Here is a 20536-nt window from a genome sequence, read left to right on the forward strand (position 1 = left end):
TGGATTTGTGGAGCATTCTCGGCGGATGGGGTCAGAGCCAGAGACTCATTCTTCAGCTAGTTCGGCCTCCAGCCCTGGCTGACCCCTACCTTGCTTGATGTGTGACTTGGGCAGGGTACATTATTCCTCTCAGCTGCAAGGCAGGATGGCTGGCAAGATGACTGTTACAGTCCCTTAGCTGTCTATCTATGAGGATGACAATCCGAAGTCCCCTGGGGTTGATGGTAATGAAACTTTGGGGTCAGTGACTTGTCTAAGTGAAAGATACCGCCACATCACTGACAGTGAGGGACACACTTTGATGGACTTTTTGGAGTCATGACATCACTGCAAATAATAAGTCAACAGTGTTTTAATTTTTTTTTTAAATTATGATACTGCACCTACTTTTTCCTGCTTCTGTGGCACTTACTGGCTTCTGTATTATCTAAGTACAGCTATTTTTATATGCATATCTTATTTCTCTTGGCGGGGTGACAATCTCTTCTAGGTCAGGATTAAGTCACATAGCCCACTTAGGCTCCAGCTCCAAGTCCTCCCAAACTCTAGCTGACCAGGATATGTACCTATCATGTGTGCGGGAGGGCTGACAGTTCCTCATATGGGTCAAGTGTAGCTAAGGACAGCGCCACCCGCCAGTCCAGCAGCCCTGACCCCCCTGGCCCTCCAGCCCAGGATGGAAACTCACATACTCCCAGGGGCCAGGGAAACACAAAGGAGGATGCAGTCTATGGTACACAGGAGTGCCCAGCTCTGCCCAACACTTTGATTTCCAACTCTGGCTGAGAACCACGCGGTACTACCTGGTTTACAGTGTTTACACATGCTGACGTCCCCAGGGATCATGACTGACTTAGTCTTTGGTACAGCCAGGCACTGGGACCTTTAGAAGTTTCTCAGCATAGAGTCAAAGTTGAGGACCTTTAGAGACAGACGTCACGTCACTGGCTGGCAGGATGGTTCAACGGGGAAAAACACTGCCAATAAACCTGAGTTTGTGCCTCAGATCCCATGGATGAAGCTGGATGTGGTGAAGCCCATGGGCCAGCTAGTCTGCAACAGGCCGAAAAAAGGAAGGCCTTCCCCCTACAACAAGGTGGGAGCAGAGGACAGACTCTAAAAGTTGTTCACTGACTTCCATGTGTGCGCACACATGTGCACAAATAACAAGTAAAACAATAGCACACTTTTTCTCTTTTGTTGTTGTTTTGTTTTTCGAGACAAGGTTTCTTTGTATAGCCCTGGCTGCCCTGGATCTCACTCTGTAGTCCAGGCTGGCCTCAAATTCACAGAGATCCGCCTGTCTCTGCCTCCCAAGTGCTAGGATTAAAGGCGTGTGCCACCACCGCCCAGCTAATAACAACCTTTCTTTTTAAGTCAAGTCGTGGGGCACAGCTGTATACTCAGTCACCTCTTCCACCTCGCAAGGGGCCTCCTGGGAATAGAGTGGGGAACCAAATTTTTGGGACCAATCGGATTCAGAACAGTGGGTTCCAAGATCTCATGGAGGAGCTTCAAACAAAACAAAACAAAACAACAACAAAACACAGGTTGCCCTGGCCCCACTCCCATCAATAGAATCAAGCCTTCTGGAAGTTTCTGGCACACAGTGTAGACAGAGAAGCTATCAGTTATAGGAAGCTATTGGGGGGCGGGGAGGGCTTTGCTTTTTGTAAACACTGAAAAGCATTGCTTCCTGTCTGGTTGACTGGGAGGTCAAAGGTCTTTTCTGTCTCCTTTTTCCATATTCGTTTGGAAGAGATGTGGGCTTGGGGGGCACTGCTGGAGTTCCAGTGGGGTCAATACTATTTCTGTGACCTGGGATGGGGTCATGGACCCCCCAAAAGGATGAAGAGAATTCTGAAGCTCCTCATAGCTTCAGGAGATATGACTTGGGGGCTCTTTCTTCAAGTCCCATATGAACAGTCTTTTCTAAGTTCGCCTGATCAAATGTTCTTCTGTTCCCTCCCCCAGCACACCCTGCCTCTCCCTACAAGTAGTTTCCATAGCTGTATAGCTGGTTCAGTCTTGGCTAATCTAATGTTGCTTTCCTGAATCCAAACACTGAAAAATAAGCCACCAAAAGAAGAAACTGTTACCCAGAATGTAGGAAACATGTCCTACACGAGTTTGGAAACATTACCATCTGCCACTCTGGCTGGCCCAGGCTGCTCAGGCCTGCCTGGGGTGGTAGGGCTCAGCGTTTTATAGGAAATTCACAACTCTGACTTCTGGGTGAGGCTGGAAGAAAGCTGGGCGGCACGTAATTGGAGCTAGAGGAACCAGGGGTTCACACCAGAACGGAGGCTCCAAAGAGGAGGCGAAGCTAATCACCAAAGGGACACATTTCCAGGATCAAACAGAAATGGTCTGCTTTGACGGAAGCTGATGTGCGTTCATTTCAAAAAGAACAGAACAAGCCCTGAGCTCCTGGCATTCAAAACAGGAACCTGACTTAAGACGGGCTGTTTGAGGGGTGAGACCAGTTTTCCCAGGAGGTTCCAAGGGCTGTGCAGATCCCTTAGACAGGTGAGGGGGCTAGGGGCTGCTGCTTGAGGCAGGGGGATGCTGAAGAGAACGTGGGCTAAGAATGCCTCACCGCTGGCTCTTGGCTGCAGCAGAGAAAATACGTAATTTAGAACCTGACAGCTGTCCCTGGGGAGGAAACAGAGGAACCTAACTGGAAAACCAAGGCTGTCTGTAGCCAGGGGTAAGGGGCAGACATCTCGGGCCTGCTCTCTTCAGGATGTTAGCCCCTAAAACATGGAAGGCAGGCACAAGACATGCTCCCACTTCACCCTGGATAAGTTTTAACCTAATCGCCATTTAACATGTTAACTCTCTTTGGTGGGAATAAAGGAAGGTGTATCACGACGCATCTGTGACGTGTCACAGTTTTAGCAATATTCGACTTCCCTGTCTTTTTAAATATTGAACCCGGGGTCTTGTGCAAGCTAGGCAAGCCCTCAAGCCCTGAACTACATCTCCAGCCCTTATTTTGAGGCAGGGCTCAGGCTAGTCTTGAACTTCTGATTCTTTCCTATGCCTGTTGAGTAGCTGGGGCTACAGACCTGTGGCTCCAGGTCCAGCTTCCCCTAGAGTAGGAAGTCACCCTATCTGGTGACTTTAGTCTAGCATCCTTCTTCTGGGCCTTTTCTACCTCAAGTCATTCAAGCCCTCACAGAAGAGGGCTAGAGCACTGCAGTCAGGACCCATGCTGGCCAAAGAACCCTCCAAGACCTGTTCTAAAGACCTGTTCTCAACCCCTGACCTCCTGCTAAATGTTTATGGAACAGCTGTTGTGTGCCAGGCACCGTCCTAGGCACTGGACCAACACTCACAGTCCCTGCCCTGTGACTGTAGCTCCTGATGGGAAAATAGGGTTCTATTAGTGGGATGGGGTTCTGCAATTAGACTCATACAAACTGACTCTCTAGGCCAAAGAGACAAACGGCTAAGTCTCAGGATAAGCTGAGTCTCAGGAGACTATGGGACCCCTGTGCCAAGGGGAGGTGAGGAACTTGTGTCTCAGAACCTTCCGGCTTCTGTCTGTTTCGGCGTCACCACAGAGCTCAAGGACCAAGCTGCTTAGAGATGGAGGCAGCAATTAGGTGACTCAGTCTTGGGGACGGAAGTAGAGGGTGTGGCCATGCCATCTCATCTTCCCCTCCAAGATGGAACAGCATGAGGGGAGGGAACAGATGAATTCCCAAGGCGGTGAATCTTGACCTACCCCCCAATCTCAACACTTCCACACAGCCGAGTTAAACAGATTTTATGCTACTCCTTGCCACCCAGATTTTTCAAACACAGAATGGACCAGGATAGTCAAAAATCATGTTTTCCCCCACATGATCTGAGCCATTTTGATTTCATATGCTTGGTCTGAGTCTCCTCCCATGGGGGCGGTGTTCCTCAACAGACCCACCTCCATAGGGTTCCCGCGGCCACGAGCCCTACCACAGGCACCTCTACAGACCAGGACAGCCGGTGCTGGACACCCAGAACTTCCTGCTTTCCGGAAGCTCCAGCTCTGCCCTTGGCCCCACCTCCATAAAGGAGCAACTGGAACTCCACTCCCATCTACCCTGGCGTCTCTGGACAGGATGCTCTGGGCACCAACTCTACTCGGGAGAATCCAGAGGCTGAGGCGAGGCTCTTTGGAGTTCAGGACAGCAATTTATCAATGAGTACAGAAATACAGTAACGAAAAATCCCAAGAGCTAGCAGAGGGACATCTCAGTTCACAGACTGGAACTGAGCAGAACAGTTTTCTCTGTCTTCCTTTCCTTGGCTGTGAGAGGCCTGGCCTTGGCAATAAGCCACACTAATGATGATGGTGGACACTTGCACTCGGTCAAAGAATTTCCTTGTGACCATCTTGCACTGGACAAGAAAGCCACCTCCACTTCATTAATAGATGAAGGGGCTGCAGCTGAGAGAGAAGGCAAAATAAGGACAAAGGTGGTTAAAGCAGAAAGGCGGAGTCAGGGGGATAGCTCAGTTGGTCATATGTTTGCACTGCTGATATGAAGACTTGAGTTTGATTCCCAGAACCCACATTAAAGCGGGGTGGAGGGTGGGGGTGGGCATGACGGTAAGTCCTTGTAATCCCAGAACTGTAGAGACAGGTGGATCCCTGGGGTTTGCTGGACAATTAGCCTAGCTTATTTGGCAAGCTCCAGGACAATGAGAGAACCTGTTTTCAATAAACAGGGTGGACAGTGCTTCTGGACTGCCACCAAGGCTGATTCACACACACACACACACACACACACACACACACACACACACACACACACACACACAGAGAGAGAGAGAGAGAGAGAGAGAGAGAGAGAGAGAGAGAGAGAGAGAGTGAGTGAGAGTCTCATGTCCTGCCAAGACACTTAATCCTCTCTCTGTCCTTTTCTCCTCTCTGGAACACAGCTTCTAGTACCTATTTTGTGGGGCTGCTGTGAGGAGTCAAGGAGATGAGAGTGTGAAGTGCTTTAGCACAAGTGGACTAAAAACTTCTATTTCTACTTTTTTATTATTATTGCCCAAGGTAACAGCAACAGAGCCGAGAAATCCCTTTGGTGCTTCCCATTCTAAAATCCTATTAATTTATGTGATTTGGCATCCAAAAGGCTTTCATGGGTAACATGCATAATTTGCGTGTGAGCTAAGGGTCGTTTTCTCTCAAGCATAAGCTTGAACTCTAGTAGGGTCACATGATGGCAGGGAGTGTCTGGCCAAGGCAGGCATGGCCCTATGATGAGATCATCACAGGTGTGAACATAGGTCCCCGAGGCCTGGGACTGAGTGGAGTCAGCAGGATCAGCCTTTCCCTGTCATTCTCTGCCCTGACACGCTACCCTCCCAACATTTTTCAACAACAGTTTCCAGGTTTGGGGCAGGGGACAGGGAATGCAGCAAGGCAGGGCCTGAGAATCCTTTCTGGGTCCTTCCGTCAAGTGGAATCTTGTTTGTTCTTCTATATCCAGCAAGTGAGGACTGGTCTCTCATTTATCACTGTGTCACCAACACTGGGTTCAGGGCTTGTGACATGACAGGTGTCTTTAACTCTGGGCTGACAGCAAAAGAAGAATGTGTGGAGGAGGCCTGGATAGGGAAAGGAGAAGGATGCTGCTTCTTCCTGCTTCTAACCTTGCCTGAAAGCAAGAACGTTCAAAGCTGAGACTGTGGGGTTTGCGGGCAGGATGAGGAGGCCTGGAGAGCCTTGAGTAGCCATCACTAGGAGGTAGAGTGACAGGCTGGGCTGCTGCTGTCTTAGGAGGTGAATGTGCCTGGAGGAGGCTTCAAGTGAGGCCAGTATTCCTGTGTCACAAAGTGTCTGCGCTGACACCCCACCAGCAGAGTCTACTGTCTTGCTGTCTTTGTCTTGGTACAAGGACAGGATCTGCCCAGATGGTGACCACAGAATCAACGGAGGCAGGAATGGGAAGGATGGAGCAGAGTCATGTGCTTTTTGACTTTCTGCCTGCTGGTCCCTAGATCTGGAACACCCCTGTAATATCTACTGGGGAAACTTATTTTCTTTTACTTTTTATTTATGTGTATGTGTATGCATGCCACACATGTGCAGGTACCCATGGAAGCCAGAAGAAGGCACCAGATTCCCTGCCTACAGATTAAAGGTGGGTATGAGCCACCAGACGTGGGTGCTGGGAACTGAACTTAGGGCCTCTGGGAAGAATAGCCAGGGCTCTTAACTGCTGAGCCATCTCACCAGATCCTACCTGATGAACTGTCCGGGTGCTTCAAAGCTTAGGTTGGGCATTAACTGCTATGATCTGCATATGTCTGTCACCCCAAATGCATATGTGGAAATCCTCACCTGCAGGGTATCAGGGAGGGACCTTTGGGAAGTAAGTAAATGGAGCTCTCTCAGTAGAGACTAGCACCTTTATAAAAGAGAAGCCAGGGCCAGCAAGCCAGCGCAAGAGAACTTCCGGAGCAAGTCTGGCAACGTGAGTTCAATGCCCAGAGCCAATATAAAGGTGGAAGGAGAGAACCAACAATACAAAGATGTCCTCTGACCTCCACACATGCTCCTCGGCAGGCACACTCCACCCCATCACACACACACACACACACACACACACAGAGAGAGAGAGAGAGAGAGAGAGAGAGAGAGAGAGAGAGAGAGAGAGAGAGAGAGGGAGAGGGAATAAATATATCATTTAAAAAAAAGAGAATTCAAATAATTCACAATCTCCCCCCCCCCCCCCCCCACACACACACGAAGGGAAGATACGGAAAGAAACTGGGCATCTGTGGACCAGGAAGTATCCCTCACCATGACAGTAAACTTGCAGGGACCTTGACTTCAGACTTCCCAGCATCTAGAATTACCTAGGAAATACATTGCTGCTGCTGCTGCGAGCTCCAGGCTATGTATTGTTATTGTAGCAGGAATAGAGCAAGACTGCCTGTTCCCAACAGCTCTCCAGGTACCACAACGGTTCCCTCCACCGTGCTCTCCGCTCCTGTGTATGTACGCTGCTACCGCCACATGCGTTATACTGGGCATGCCCTAGCTGGCCACACATGGGACGCTTCTGTAGGCTCTGAGCTTATGGCCCAGTGTCTCTGTGCCCTGAGAGACTCTCTGGGGCAGGTGCAGTGGTTGTACCTTGCATTTCTCCAGCAACCAGAGAAACAGAGGGCCAATGGGCTCTTTCGGCAGTGGGCCCAGGCTGAGCCAAACTCAGTGAAAAATCTCTTTCTGGCTTGGGTGGGAGGCGTAGTGGACACCTTGTTTGTCCTTGGCTATTCTGGAAGGCATGGAATCCTGGCCCTTCGTGCCTGCTGTAGCAGTCTACCCAGAGTTTCCCTGAGTAATTACTCTGAGTAATTTTGTTGTTGTTGTAATTTTGTTGTGTACATTGTAGGCTTTCACTTACTTTTGCTGATGAAATAAAAATGGAAGGCCTGAGGAAGGGTGATGAGGGTCTCTTCCTGGCGGGACTTGAAGGGGCTGGTGGTGCAGGAGTCTGAGAAGGTGTGGGAGAGCTTGTAGGCACCAGCGAGAAGAGACAGATGTGGTGGGTACCAGTTCTCAGCTCGCTAGGAAGGAGGTGCACACCCACAGCCTCCTTCATTGCTAACCTGCCTGCTCCCACAGACTCCCCTCAGCAACCTATGAGAGACACGGAGCTGCGGTAGCAAACCTCCATTTGATAGGTAGGGACACTGAGACCCAGTGTCTAGGCAAGTTAAGGCAAGAACTCTCCCATCTTTCTGTAAGTCGGTGTGTGTGTGTGTGTGTGTGTGTGTGTGTGTGTGTGTGTGTGAGAGAGAGAGAGAGAGAGAGAGAGAGAGAGGGGGAGGGAGAGAGAGAGAGAGAGATGGGTGTGCTTGGTGTGGTGTGACCATGGGGAGCTGAGCGCTCACTTAGCAGAGTCCTCTCATTTATGCAGAGCAGCTTCAAGAGGCACAGAAAGCTGATCGCAAGTGAAACCCGCAATTCCTGTCAGTTCAGATTGCTCCAATTCATTTCTGCAAATGTTTATTAAGTGCCTATTAGGCACTGTGCTGTGCTTTCATCTGGGAATAGAGTCAACTCCTGATTTTCCATGCCAGCGAGGATCGCTCGGTGATACTGCACACCCACAGTCCCCACAAGCCTCCCTCCAGTCCTGGCTGGATTTGGGGTGCTCTGCTGACTTTCAAAGCAGCAGATCTGCCTCCTGACTAAGCTTGCCTTTAATATTCAAATGAGAGGATAAATCCCAGAGTATACACAGGGCCAGGTGGCCAGCAGGATGGCCTCTGGGAGCTGGCTTATAATTTAAGAGTGCCTCTGTGAAGAGGCATCCACTAGAAAGGAGTCTGGAATGGGGAGGGCAGAGACAGATTAGGGGTTGGGATGGGGCAGATAGAAAAGGCTCTTCCTTATAAGGCCACGCCCTGCTTATAGCTTTGGCCCCGCCCAGATGCATGAATCCTCAGCTCCATCAATCAACCTAGGAGGCTAACCTCTCACTCTGACATTTCAAAATCTGCTTCCCAGCTGGTGAGAGGTCACCACATGGGTGCCACAAAAGTCCCCAGTGTGGGTATTTCTGGGATAGGACCGAGTGAGGGTGAGGAAAAGTGCCCCTTAGAAACTGAAGCAGGATCAAGGAGACTGAGCTGACACGTAGGGCAGGGTTGTCTGATTTCTGGGTTCTGAGAGTCCACCAGGATAGCCCTGGGATGGCCTCTCCTGGCCCAAGGCTCTGAGAACTTAGCCAGAGAGAACAGAACACGGGAGACAAGGGTGGGATTCAGTCCTCCAAGTGCATGCCCAGACCTTCCGTTCCTGAACTGGGACTGACCCTGAGGATCTGTCACTCCGGAGGGCTAGAGAAAGGAGTAGACAGAAGGGCCCTGGGGTTGCTCCTCACAGCAGCCCAGTGACACTCTAGACAGGACCGTAGGTCTTTGGAGAGTTTACTATCTGCTTTTCTGAATCCTGTTCTTCAAGCAGAACTGGCAGCTGGTGTAAGTCACAGCCCTTTGTCCATAGCCAGGGCCATTCCCCCAGCCTGCCCATTTAAGGAATACTGTCTCCTGAATATCCAGGCTGCTTACTCTGCCTCTGCAGGATGTGACTGGCCACCAAACTCGGTCTTTGTTCAAAGACTCTGGATCTTGAACCAAGGTTACCTAGCAGCAGCTTCAGCTGACAAAGGCTATTTGAGATCCTCTACAGATGAACAGGGCCTCTCTAAGCTAGGGCGCCTCACCTCAGGCCACCTCTTATTGAGCACTGTTCAGCCAGCACCAAGGACTGTCACCAGACAGTGAGTAAGAAACTGGGAGTAAAGAACTGGTAGTGAGTGGTTTAGTGGCCATGAGTCCTGACATGGTAATAGGATAGCCACGCCTTGGATACTCTAAGGCTGATAGCCTAGGAAGCCAATTTCCATTCAGCCACAGTGCATCAGAGACCCAATTTCCATTGCTAAAGAGTCAGGGGACAAACTGGGAATTTCTAGTCCCAGTTGCTGGAGAAGGGCCTCCCCAGCCTGGGACCTACATAGCCCTTGCCCTTCACACACAATGGCTCAGGAGTGAGGCATAAGTGCTGGGTTAAAAGACACTGGCCTGGCTCTCCTGGCTGCCTGGAGCACTCCGTAGCTAAGGTGAGACTTGGCAGTTGGCGCCACACTGACTTTATTGTCCTTAGTAGTGATGGAAGATCCCAAAGGGCCACCAGCCAGCCTGAGGCAAGGAAGAGAAATGTAGCTGAGAAGGCGAAGCTGAGAAGAAAGATGGGGTGTGGACAGGAGGGGACATCCTTCTGGACTCACTCTCAAAGGTTCTGTACTGCCCTTTAGCCCTTCACACTCTAACTTGCTGCGGAAGACTGCCTCTATCACCCCTTATCTGCAAACCGTCTTCCAGCCCACCCCATGCTTTGGAGGCCTAGACCCATTCTGAAACGTGATTCGTACCTCACCTACTCCAAGACCCTCCTGCCAGCTCCTCATTCTCTGATGCACTTAAAGCCCCCAGGCCTGCTCTGGCAACTCCCTGGAGCATCCCATGCCACTCCAATGGTTGAAAAGCAGATCCAGGCAGCACCATCATGAGGGTAGAGGATGAGAAAAATCACTCTGGAAAGCTTACTTCATCAGCAACATCAATGCTCATTATTTCTGAAATTTTTCACTCTATAGCATTTACTGATTTGCATGATATATTTGCAGCCCCTCTCCTCCCTCTCTCTCTCTCTCTCTCTCTCTCTCTCTCTCTCTCTCTCTCTCTCTCTCTCTCTCTCTGTCTCCTCTCTCTCTCCACCCCTCATTTCTAACTCAGCCAAAAAGGCACTTTCACTACTCAGAGAACAAGGTCACCTGGCTACCAAGTGGCCAAATGGCCCTGAAACAAGAGACCCTTCAGGTTTCCATCCAGAAACAGGTCTGCTGTCCTTGACCTGCACTGCTCTGGGGTTAGGAAAGTGAATGCAAGATGTGTGCCTAGGCCTGTGCACAACCGTGCAGACCCACACCTGATGCACAGATGCGGAGTGTTCTGGGGGCTGTCTGAACTGGTGGGAGACAGTGACTGCAGAAGAAGGGGCAGGGTGCTATCCCACAGCTGGTGTGAGCAGATGTTCTGTCTCTGCTCAAGGACAGATCACCTCCAGCGGAAGCACAGGGCTCTCTGCCGAGGATGAGGGGAGAGCCGGGGCCAGGCAGCAGCCAGGGGGAGTTGGCATGCTTCTACAAAATGAACTTGGCTGTCACCATACCGGTTATTTAGTGCATTCACCTCCCCTGGAGCGAGAACAGGACACTCTCAGGCTAAGAGACGGCAGCACACAGCATGTCCGCAGTAAACAATTTATTTTTCTACCTCAGTTGCTTACAGAGGGAAACATAAAATGTCATTAGGGAGCAGTGCCGATGAACTATTTACAGCAATGGGGAAATTCACAATGGCTGAACTGAACTGCCTGAGAGGCGAGCACTTTAGGACATGCTCACCAGAGCAGAGCAGTTCACAGACGCCAAGGTCAAAGGAAGAAGGGGAGAGGCCTACGAGTTTTGTTTTTGAAGAGCAAGCGCCACCACCACTCACGAAAAAGCCTGCAGAAAAACACGCAAGGGAACCAGGCAACTGTTGCATTGGTTATCTTTAACAAGGGGAGCCAAACTGCACAGACCCCCTGCCACACCCACCCGCTCTGTGAATACCAAGGATGCTGGTATGCGAATGTACAGGTCTGCTCTCACTGGGCCAGTCCAACAGAGCCATGGGTACTGCCCACAAACGCTGGCTTTTGTGGGTGCGACTGGACTGTCATTACTAACACAAGAGAGGGACACTTCAAAGAGGGAAGTGGACGGGGTCAGCATGACAAGATCCTTCCGGGTAGGGGTGACTGCCAGGGTGCTAGCCCCGAGATGTAGCCTGATTTAGATGGTTCCAGACGTCCTATCCCTTCCCACCCTGGGGTGGTGCTATGGGGTAAGGCACACAGCTAGGGTAGTGGTTGGGGAAGGGGAGCCCAGTGGGGGTCTGTGCCCCTGGGTTGCAACGTGACAGGGCCAGGGTGACTCTGCTGTCCCTTCTCAAAGACAGATGACTTTACTGTGGCAATGGCCACCAAGAGACGGGCCCCAAAGGACAATGGCAACTGGAGAGTGTTTACACAGCTGCTCACTCAGATTCCATCTTCCACATGGTTTTACAGAAGGGTGCGTGTGTGTTCACGTTGCCATTGTGCCAAAGGACAGAGGTGCTCCCTCCAGACCACACAGCTGCGACCCCTCTGAGTCACCAGCACTTAAAAGCTCACTCTGTGCCCTGTGAGATGCCCAGCAAGCCTGCTTGATCATTATTCTAAAAAGGCAACGTCTTCCATGATCCCTCCGAGGAATCCCTACAAAGTCTGTGAGCAGGTCCCTACATTCCGGGGAGCTGGGGGGCGGGGGACTGGTCACAATGCATTCAGGAAGCAAAGTGTGTGTGGGGGGAGCAGGAGCAGAAAGTTTTCTGAAACAAAACAAAGCCAAACAATGAGGTCTCTTCCAGAATTTAAAACAGGGAAAATCATGTTCACGCACTCCATCAGCCAGACAGGACAGATTTCAGTGGGCCCTGCCAGCAGAGGGGTGGTTCTGGCAGGAGTGTGTACTCTCTAGAAACGATGGCAAAGCCCCACTTGTGATGCCTCTTTTTAAGAGCTTGTTGATAACAATTACATCTCATGAATCAAAATCAGCAAATAGTCTGAAAAGTGAAATAGGACCAGACACAGGGTAAACACAGCTACTAGTTAACAGAGTAAACAGAGGGGAGAAGCCCAGAAGGGGATGATGGGAGGAATCGGGCAGACCACTGATGCAGGACCACAATTCCAGACTTGATGAGAATATAGAGCTAGGGAAGACCCCTGAGTAGGAGAGGCAGCAGCCGTTTGCTAAAGGCTCCCCAGCCTTCCTAGAAAAGAGCCCCAACCCAAGACTGACCTAAGGCCATACAACCCATTTCTCAGGTAGCTGCAGGGGTTAAACCCGTTTAACGCAGCTGTGTGACCCAGGGAGATCTGCTGGGATTACATCTCACAGGTGGGGTGAGACCTGGACCCCAATCAGTTGAGACGGATGTAAAGGTAAAAGACACATGCAAAGAACACCTTGGAAGGGGTTAGGTCCCTGTGTGCCGAGAAGGACCAGGCTCCTGTTAGTGAGTGAAGGGCGTGGTTTGAGAACCGGTGGGGGTGGGGGTGGCGGCTGTCATTGCTTTCCCAGCACTCCTCTATGATGGACTCAGAAGGCCTAGGAGGGGTGTGGGACTCATGCATGACCTCAGAGGGGCTAGATATGGGAAGTGGGCACAGGGTAAGGCCATGGAGACCACAAAGAAAAACCATCAGGACAACCTGGCGGTGATGGCAGCTGTGCCAATGTGAGAGAGTGCCAGGATCCGGCCCCAGGGCATGGGAACCGCTCCACAGAACCACCCAGAGCAGGTGAGGAGAAGACAGTGCACTAGGCCATGCACTTTTGGAGCACCTCTCTGCAGCCCGTGTGCCTCCTTAGCCACACCTACCTCCAACAGTCCTTACGGTGTGCGGCAGGAGATGAAGTCAGAACATCCTAAAGCCTCCGTGCCCTAGAAGCCCACCAAGTCTTAAGCTCCGAGACGGTGTCAAGTTTGAATCTGGAGGGAGTGACCACAGCCTGAACTCATGACTGGAGGGACAGAGGAGCCAGCCTAGGCTTTGTGTCTAGAACCAGGCGGGGCTTGGCAGGGTTTTAGAACAAGTGGATGGGTGCTGATGTTCCATGAAGGACAACTCCCAGGGGCTAGGGTCAGGAGTGGGGTGAGCTCCGACCTCAACCTGGCTCTCGACATACTAAGATAAAGACTGGGCGGCTCCCACCTCCTCAGCTGCAGATAGATAGTTGTTCCTCTCTGGTCATGGGGTAAGAGAATCTAAGAGGCTTCAAAGTGTGATACAAATGGACAGGAAACAGAAAGTTTGGTGGCTGAGAATGGACCCTATGGGCCAGGGAACACTGTCTGCCTTCAAGGCTGATTTTTACCCATTTAACCCTAGTGACTGGCCACAGTTGAGGAGTTAGCACCATGATGAAGATGAACAGCATCTCCAGGCATAGACACTGTACCCACTCCTTATCAAAGCCTTGACTTCCCAGAAGGGGCCAGGCACCCGAGGAACACCACCTCAGTTTGCCTAGCCTCAGCTAGGTCACTCTGGCATGTCTGTCTATCTGGGGTAGACCCAAGGATGTGGGCCATAGAGTCAGGACACAACCAGATGCTTCCTTAGCTGGTCCAGACAAGACAGGGGTCTTAGCATGGGGTCCACCTCATAGTCCCCAAGGTATTTCACATTGTATTCCTCCAACTCTGCATGTACACACCTCTAGAGTACCACATCACTTCTTTTAATCTCTGGAACAACACTGAGCAACAGAACCCTCAGTGGGATGGAAATACACTACTTTCCACTCTGACATTAGTCATCAGCCTCATGTGGCTGCTGAGCCACTGGAATGTGGCCAGTGTGAATGTAGAACTCAGGTTTTCCTTTCTCCTGAATTTGAATTACTACAGATCTAAGTTTTAGTGGCCAATGGTACTTAGTTGACAAGTGGATACTGGCTAACAGAGAAGGATTAGAAGTTAGGAGTCAGGTTGCCTGGGCTAATCGCTGCCCCTTGCTTACTCTGACTCTTTGTCTCCGTGCCTTGGGAGCTCTACCTGTAGTGGGGATGAACTAGGGAACAGTTCTAGCCTGAATACAGATTCTCTGTCCTTCAGGCCCAGGAGTCCAAGCTATTACAAGCTGTAGAGAGGCTGCAGGGAGGGCCCACCAAGGGTCCTTGCTGACAGCATCTCCCAGATGGGAAACTGCTAGGTCCCAGGGAAGCCACTCCACCCACCTTGAATTTCTGTAGCTCTATCAATCTCCCTTCTCTCTCTGACCACATAGTCAAAAAAGAGATGCACTGACTGTCTTTCAAAGGTCCCACTCAACATCCATTCACAAATAAGAGAAGTGATACCCGGAAATAGGTGACTTGCCACAGTCACTTGTCCAACTGGTACCAGAGCCAGGATAAGTGTCTAGGTTTCCAATGCTGGCCAGAATCACGGGACATAGCCCTATACATCTGTCACCATCTCAAAGCCTAAGCTGAGGCCAGTGCTACCTTAGACCTTTCCTCCATCCTCTAGCTCCTCAGGCTCAAAGAGCCTTCCCTCAGGCCAGCTTTCTGTGCCTTCTGCTCATCACTTCTCCCAGATCTCCAAGTAGAAATGTGATAACCTCAAGGACAGCCACTGAGTGTAGTCCCCCCACCCCCCATGCACACAGAGAACCACAAAGCACAGACTTCCCTTACATCAGCTCTGGCCATGTTATCTGGCCTTTGACTCTGGCACACTAGGCACCTTAATATAGTCTCATTTGTACTGCTTGATGGTGAGGAGATTTACCTCATGAAGAACAGCAACACCGATAAAGCATCACTTCCTGCAGCATCTTCCCCATTTTCCCAGGAACACGCCCACTGGCTCCCTCAGGGCTGAAGCACCAGGGAATGTGGGGGCAGTGCCATGCTCTGCTGCTATCTATGCGGAGTAGAATGATAATCTGCACAGCCCATTCAGGGCACGAAGCACAAGTCTGACCCTTGCAACCTCACCAACATATACCAGAAAAGCCCGATGTCAGGGCAGTCAGGCGGGTTAGAGAAGAGGAGGAAGGGAAGGCAGGATGGGAGGCATTAGACAGATAGATGTAAAGAGCAGTGGGCAGCAACAAGCCCTGGGCCTGAAGTTAATCCCCCAGGAGAACACAGAGAACAGGCTTGGGGGCAAAGGAGGTGAGCAGAAGGGGTTTCCCATCTCTCCTCCCGTTTTGACACCAGCCTCAAGGAAATACTCTAGTCCACTGGAAAGCCCCAACGATACCCTGACCCTGGACCAGAGGAGACTTGGAAGGTCACGCACACCCAGGTATGCAAATTGCGTTCTCCATTAGAGCATCTCTTTGCTCCCCTCCAGATGCAGCCTGCCTCCCAAATTTCCAAAACCCCAGCATCCAAGCCACTCACCTGGGAACTGGTAGCCATAGCTAGGAGCGAATCCAGGGTAGCCTCGGCCATAGGTTGCCACAAAGTTAGGGTAGCCTTGAACACAGAGAGAAAGAACGAGGAGTCAGACAGTGGCCTTGGGTCTGGGGTGACATTTCAAGGAAGGTGGCAGTGAGCACCAGCTGCAGTTATTGTCACAGAATGATGTGTCTCTGGGGAGGGTCTCTGTCCAGACCCTGGATCCCCTCTCTCCCACGCCTCGAGGTGTGGCCATCAGAATGTTTACAATTAACCCATATTTAGGCAGCCAGACTGCCCAAAGCCCAGGTACATTCATGAACTTGTAGAGTAAATGCCACACGGAAGAAGGAACACGGTGCCTGCGTCTGGCTCTGACATTTGGAGAGCTTACCCTGAATGTACTTTACCTTAAAGATGTTGACAGTAGGAGATTAAAGTCCTTGTACTGCCTTCTTCCAAGGCAGTGGACAGGAGCCAGAGCACCACACAGGGCAGGGGCACTCTGGGATTGGCAGTTTAGTAGCCACACAGAGCGCTGCCTCCTGGCCCAGCAAGCCACAGCTGGGGGAGGCAGGGGCCGCGTCCTAGTATAGACACAGCACAGATGTGTGTTTTCAAAAGAGCCGGAGGGACTGTGTGGAAATATGGGCCATGAAGCTCCAGCTGAGCTCTGAAGGCCAGGTGCAGAATTCTTATGGACAATTCATGGTAGAGAGTCTGTCCAGATCCTTTTGTAGTGGGTGATCATGCACTGAGGGATGCTGAGAGCCCTCTGGTGAGTCCTGGAGGGGGTGAGCCTGCCCCAGCCTGTGACGCAATCTCCCACTTAAGAGGTCACTTTGGCACTGTCCACCTCATTCTTCATGCCCCTGTCTCGATTCTGACTACAGTGAAGGTGAATGGAGCCTTCTTGTACCCTAACTTCCTTGGTCACAGCAGCTCCACAGCTACCTCCTGCCTTGTCCCCAGAGACCGATTCTGCTTCCTTCCACCCAGTGTGGGTTAGCTCAGTACAATCATACTCCAGAAACGTCACCTCGGTCTCCTACCAGCACAATGGCTAGCCCTCAGCTTTGGCCTCTGAGGTGGCTGTCTGGTGGGTGTCAGTTCGGCCAGCCCTTGAATGAACTCTGCCTCTGCCTGGGAGGCAGGCCAATGTAAACCTTCACAGAGACCTGCAGCTAGAGCCAGTGGACAGAGGATGGGCAGGAGACTCTGAGTTTACTCTGGCATCAGCAGGACAATCCAGCATCCAGAGGTGCCAAGTGGCCCTCTGACCAGGCCATTCCCGGGCTGTTGTCCCCTTGGCTGGCAGCTAAGCTGCTGCCTGCTTTCCAGGTTCCATTCCCCAGCCTCCCTGCTAAGTCTGAGTACCACCACTCCGTTAATAATCTTTGCCGCCTCCAGAAGCCAGAGGTATTTCTTCTATTTCCACCAAAAAGATGGTGGAAAGGCGTTTCAGTGAGACTTAGGACAGCTTTCCAGAAGACGGGGAGCAGTGCCCATTCTCTACCTGTTTCTCCTTTCCTTGCACACTACCCCTGAATACAAGCTCTGGGGGTTCATTATCTACCTCCGCATGGAGTATCACACCAAGCACATTCCAACCCTGCAAGCGAAGGCTGGGGGCAAAGGCCTGCTCACCACGTTCTCCTCACCACCACGAGTCAGTCAGTGGGGCTCTTGCCATTGCCAGTCAGTGTTTGTGCCTCAGAGGCACAAAGTTAGGCCTTGCATGGCTTCTTTCCTGTAGATGTTGGTGGATGGCTTCACTACTGGACCCAGGTCACTCATGGTCAGGAGACCTGAATCTAGTCCTGGCTCAAGACCATGCCCTTGGGGGTGACTGTGGCCTGAAGGCTTGAGTCTCCCTAAATTCACACTGAAATCCCAACCATCAACCTGACGTACTATATCAGGAGGAAGGGCCTTCGGGAGGCGATTGCTTCATAAATGGGATTAATGCTCTTTTTCAAGGAAGGTTCCAGGGAGACCACTGACTCTCACTGTGTGAGGCCAGAGTACTGTCATGATAAACAGAGGCTTTCGCCTTGATTTTGGATTTCCTACCATTCAGAACTGAGAAGCAGATGTCAATTCAAAAGCTGATCAAGACCTATGGGATTCTGTCATCCGACTCTGACCTAAGGCAGAGAGGTTTCCCCCTTTCTCTTAAAGGTGGGGTCTTGCCACAGGTAGAAAGTTTGCAGGTCACCGGCGGCACTAACGTGCCCTGATTCTCAGCAATGACCAGCTGTGGTCCTTGCTACAGCTGGAGTCTTCCCACACAGGCAGTTCCACTGAACTCACAGTGGGCTACCTCTACTGCATCTGGGCCCTGTCACTGGCTCTGTCTTGGTGAGATTATCCGCCAGGCCTCTGATGCCTCACTGGCAGAAGGCTGAGAGGCAAGACAGAGTGACTCAGCAACTCTCTCCCTGCTGGTCTCAGAGGGGCACGAGCCTAAGCCACTGAGCTCAGAGTACCTGATGGGAGAGAGTCTAGAGCGGTGGCCAGGCCCCGGAGATCTTGACCGAACGCATGTGCAACGGCTGTCCTCTGGAATTTATTTCTTGGCTGGGCAGCTCAATTTTCCTCTAAATTAATCACCCACTATCAAATCAGATCTTTCAGGGCTAGATTTCTTAGAGCACTATTTCAACAATATTGATAAATGGATTATAGGCAAATGGTCAAATCACTATTGCCTAGGGGCTTTCCTGAAGAAAAATGGCTCCTTTGCCGCCAACTTCAGAGCAGGGTCCTAAATCTGAAGTGTTAATTTGACAGCAAGAGCAAAAAGCTCATGCATCATTTTCCCCGGATGTAGGTAAGGAACAGTGGAACGGCTAGTCCTGCCTGGCACTCAAGCCATCTGTATGACCTGACTGCGTGGATTTTCCCTCACGCAGATCCTAAAGTCTTCACCACGAAAGAAGGCACGTACAGCCAAGTGCATGCGAACTTTGGGCCTCACCCCGTTCTTCCGGACAGGCCAATATCATCATCGCCCAAGGAACAGAGATGAAAAATTCCACACCTGCCACGCTGGGGGATCTCATCTCCATACCCCCAATCCTGAACAGCCTCTCTGTCAGGCAGATGAAATTATAAATTTATAATACAACATTACTTCAATTTTCCTCTTCATTTGCGGCTGTGCGGCCCAGCTCTGCTCCAGTGGCTCAGGGCCCAGGCCGTACAGGGGAAACTGGCTGGCTGCATATCAATAGCACATTACGGGAGACCCACGCGGACGCTCCATCAAGCCACATTACAGCAGGATGACCCAGCCACCACTTCCATTAGCAGCTGGGCCCCTCCCTCGCTGGCCACTGCACAATTTATTTGCTCCAGTACTCTGGATGCCTGATCAATCCCACAGTAATTATCTCTTGTCACTAAAGGAAAAAAAAAAATCAAGCCTTCTGCCTGGATGACCACCTTCCTCACACCCAGGCTTTCTCTCCATTGTGGCCGCACAAGTCAGAAAGGGACAATAGAGCTCGGGTGTGCCGGAAAGTTCTTTCTGCGGCCCCCTCCTTAGGATGCTCACAGGCCTCTCAAAACCGTGGCTTTGGATCTTTGCTCCTAACTTAAGAGGTGTTTGCATCCCGGATGGGTCGTTGGCTCTTTCAGGCGCTTACTCAACCACTGAGTATCCCGAAAAGAGGCTTTCCCCAGGCCCTTGACTTTAGAGAGACAGGAGAGAAGGGCCATTTATCCACAGAGCACAGCGAGTGTTTGCTACATGCGCAGCACTGCCTGGGGCTACCATGATAGCTCGGCGAGGTCGACCAAGTAGCAAGAGCTCCTCCTAGGCAAGGCTGTGAAAGCCGCCCTATGAAGTCACACAGCCCAAGAACTCTCCCAAGCTGTCGGGGCTCCTCCACACCCACACTAATTTAACCTTAACGAAAACTATCTGAAAGGAAAGCGTCCGTCCCTTAGGGGCATGGGTCACATCACAAAATGCTCCAAGGCTGATGTGCACATGAAACTGGCGGTCACCACTCTGGCAAGCAAAGGACAATCTCACAGACTCAGAAGGCTCTATGGATCCATTGCTCCGGAGCGGCAAGGAACGGCCGGATTCTGAGCTGCTTCTGTCTACCAAGAAACAGGTGCACCAATTAGGACAGACAAGCCGGCATTTTGGGGGACAGAGAAAGTCCAGTGGGGTCTATAGACAACTCCAGGAAGGTAAGCTGTGGGTTCTGTCCATCTCCTGATCTGGAGTGAATGTCAGCAGATCACGGCTCCCCAGGCCCTTTCAACAGTTATTGATTTTACTTATTATTTATTTATTGCCTTCAATTTAGAAGGCATTAATGTCGGGGAGCACTGTATCAGGTTTTTGCAAGGATCTCTTGAGACAAGTGAGGATAAGAACGTGTTTGGCTACTCGCTAGCTGGCCCAAAGCATCTCTCTTCTCCCCCGACTGCTAAGGGAAGTTTTCCCATAAGGCTTCAACACTGTGCTTTCTCTCTCTACCACATGTTTAATAAACAACATGTGCCCAACCAGACCAAGAGCATTAAAGGCAGTGGGATTATGAGGCTGAAGGCGGAGAAGGCCAAGAGAATCAAATACATCAACAGGCATGTGTTTGATTTTACTAAGTCCACTCTCATTAAGAAAAACCAGCATCAGGCTGGATGACTATGGGTGTTCCCAAAGAATGTGGACAATGGGGCAGGACCTGGGGGCTGCAAAAGCACCTTTCCGATGGCATGGTTTCTCGTTCTGTCTGGCTCAGAAGAGGTGGGGCCTTGGAGCAATTCCCCTTCTCTTCAGCCCCTACGCTCTTTTAAGGAATTCTTACCATCTTTTACTCTAGTCTATTAAAGGCTCTGAAAGAGAAAGTCAAAACATGCTGCATTTTCCTCAAGGATGTTGGAAGCTATTATCAAGAGAAATCAAGAAAGAATGCCATACTCCCATA

At 51.0% G+C, this 20536-nt stretch overlaps 1 protein-coding gene across 5 annotated transcripts in view; it reads right to left on the minus strand.

Annotated features, from left to right (window-relative positions):
* Msi2 (musashi RNA binding protein 2) overlaps positions 1–20536 on the minus strand; it is a 360898-nt gene that overhangs the window by 22374 nt on the left and 317988 nt on the right. For 4 of the 5 annotated variants that reach the window (XM_059271494.1, XM_059271493.1, XM_059271492.1 and 1 more), the window contains one exon: positions 15591–15665. In XM_059271494.1, the coding sequence (XP_059127477.1) occupies positions 15591–15665 (75 nt within the window). Of the gene's footprint in view, positions 1–4159; positions 4436–15590; positions 15666–20536 lie in introns of those variants that run through there. The other variant, XM_059271495.1, reaches the window with a different exon arrangement.

The sequence above is a fragment of the Peromyscus eremicus genome, chromosome 8a (assembly GCF_949786415.1).
Source record: "Peromyscus eremicus chromosome 8a, PerEre_H2_v1, whole genome shotgun sequence".
Classification (NCBI taxonomy): Eukaryota; Metazoa; Chordata; class Mammalia; order Rodentia; family Cricetidae; genus Peromyscus; species Peromyscus eremicus.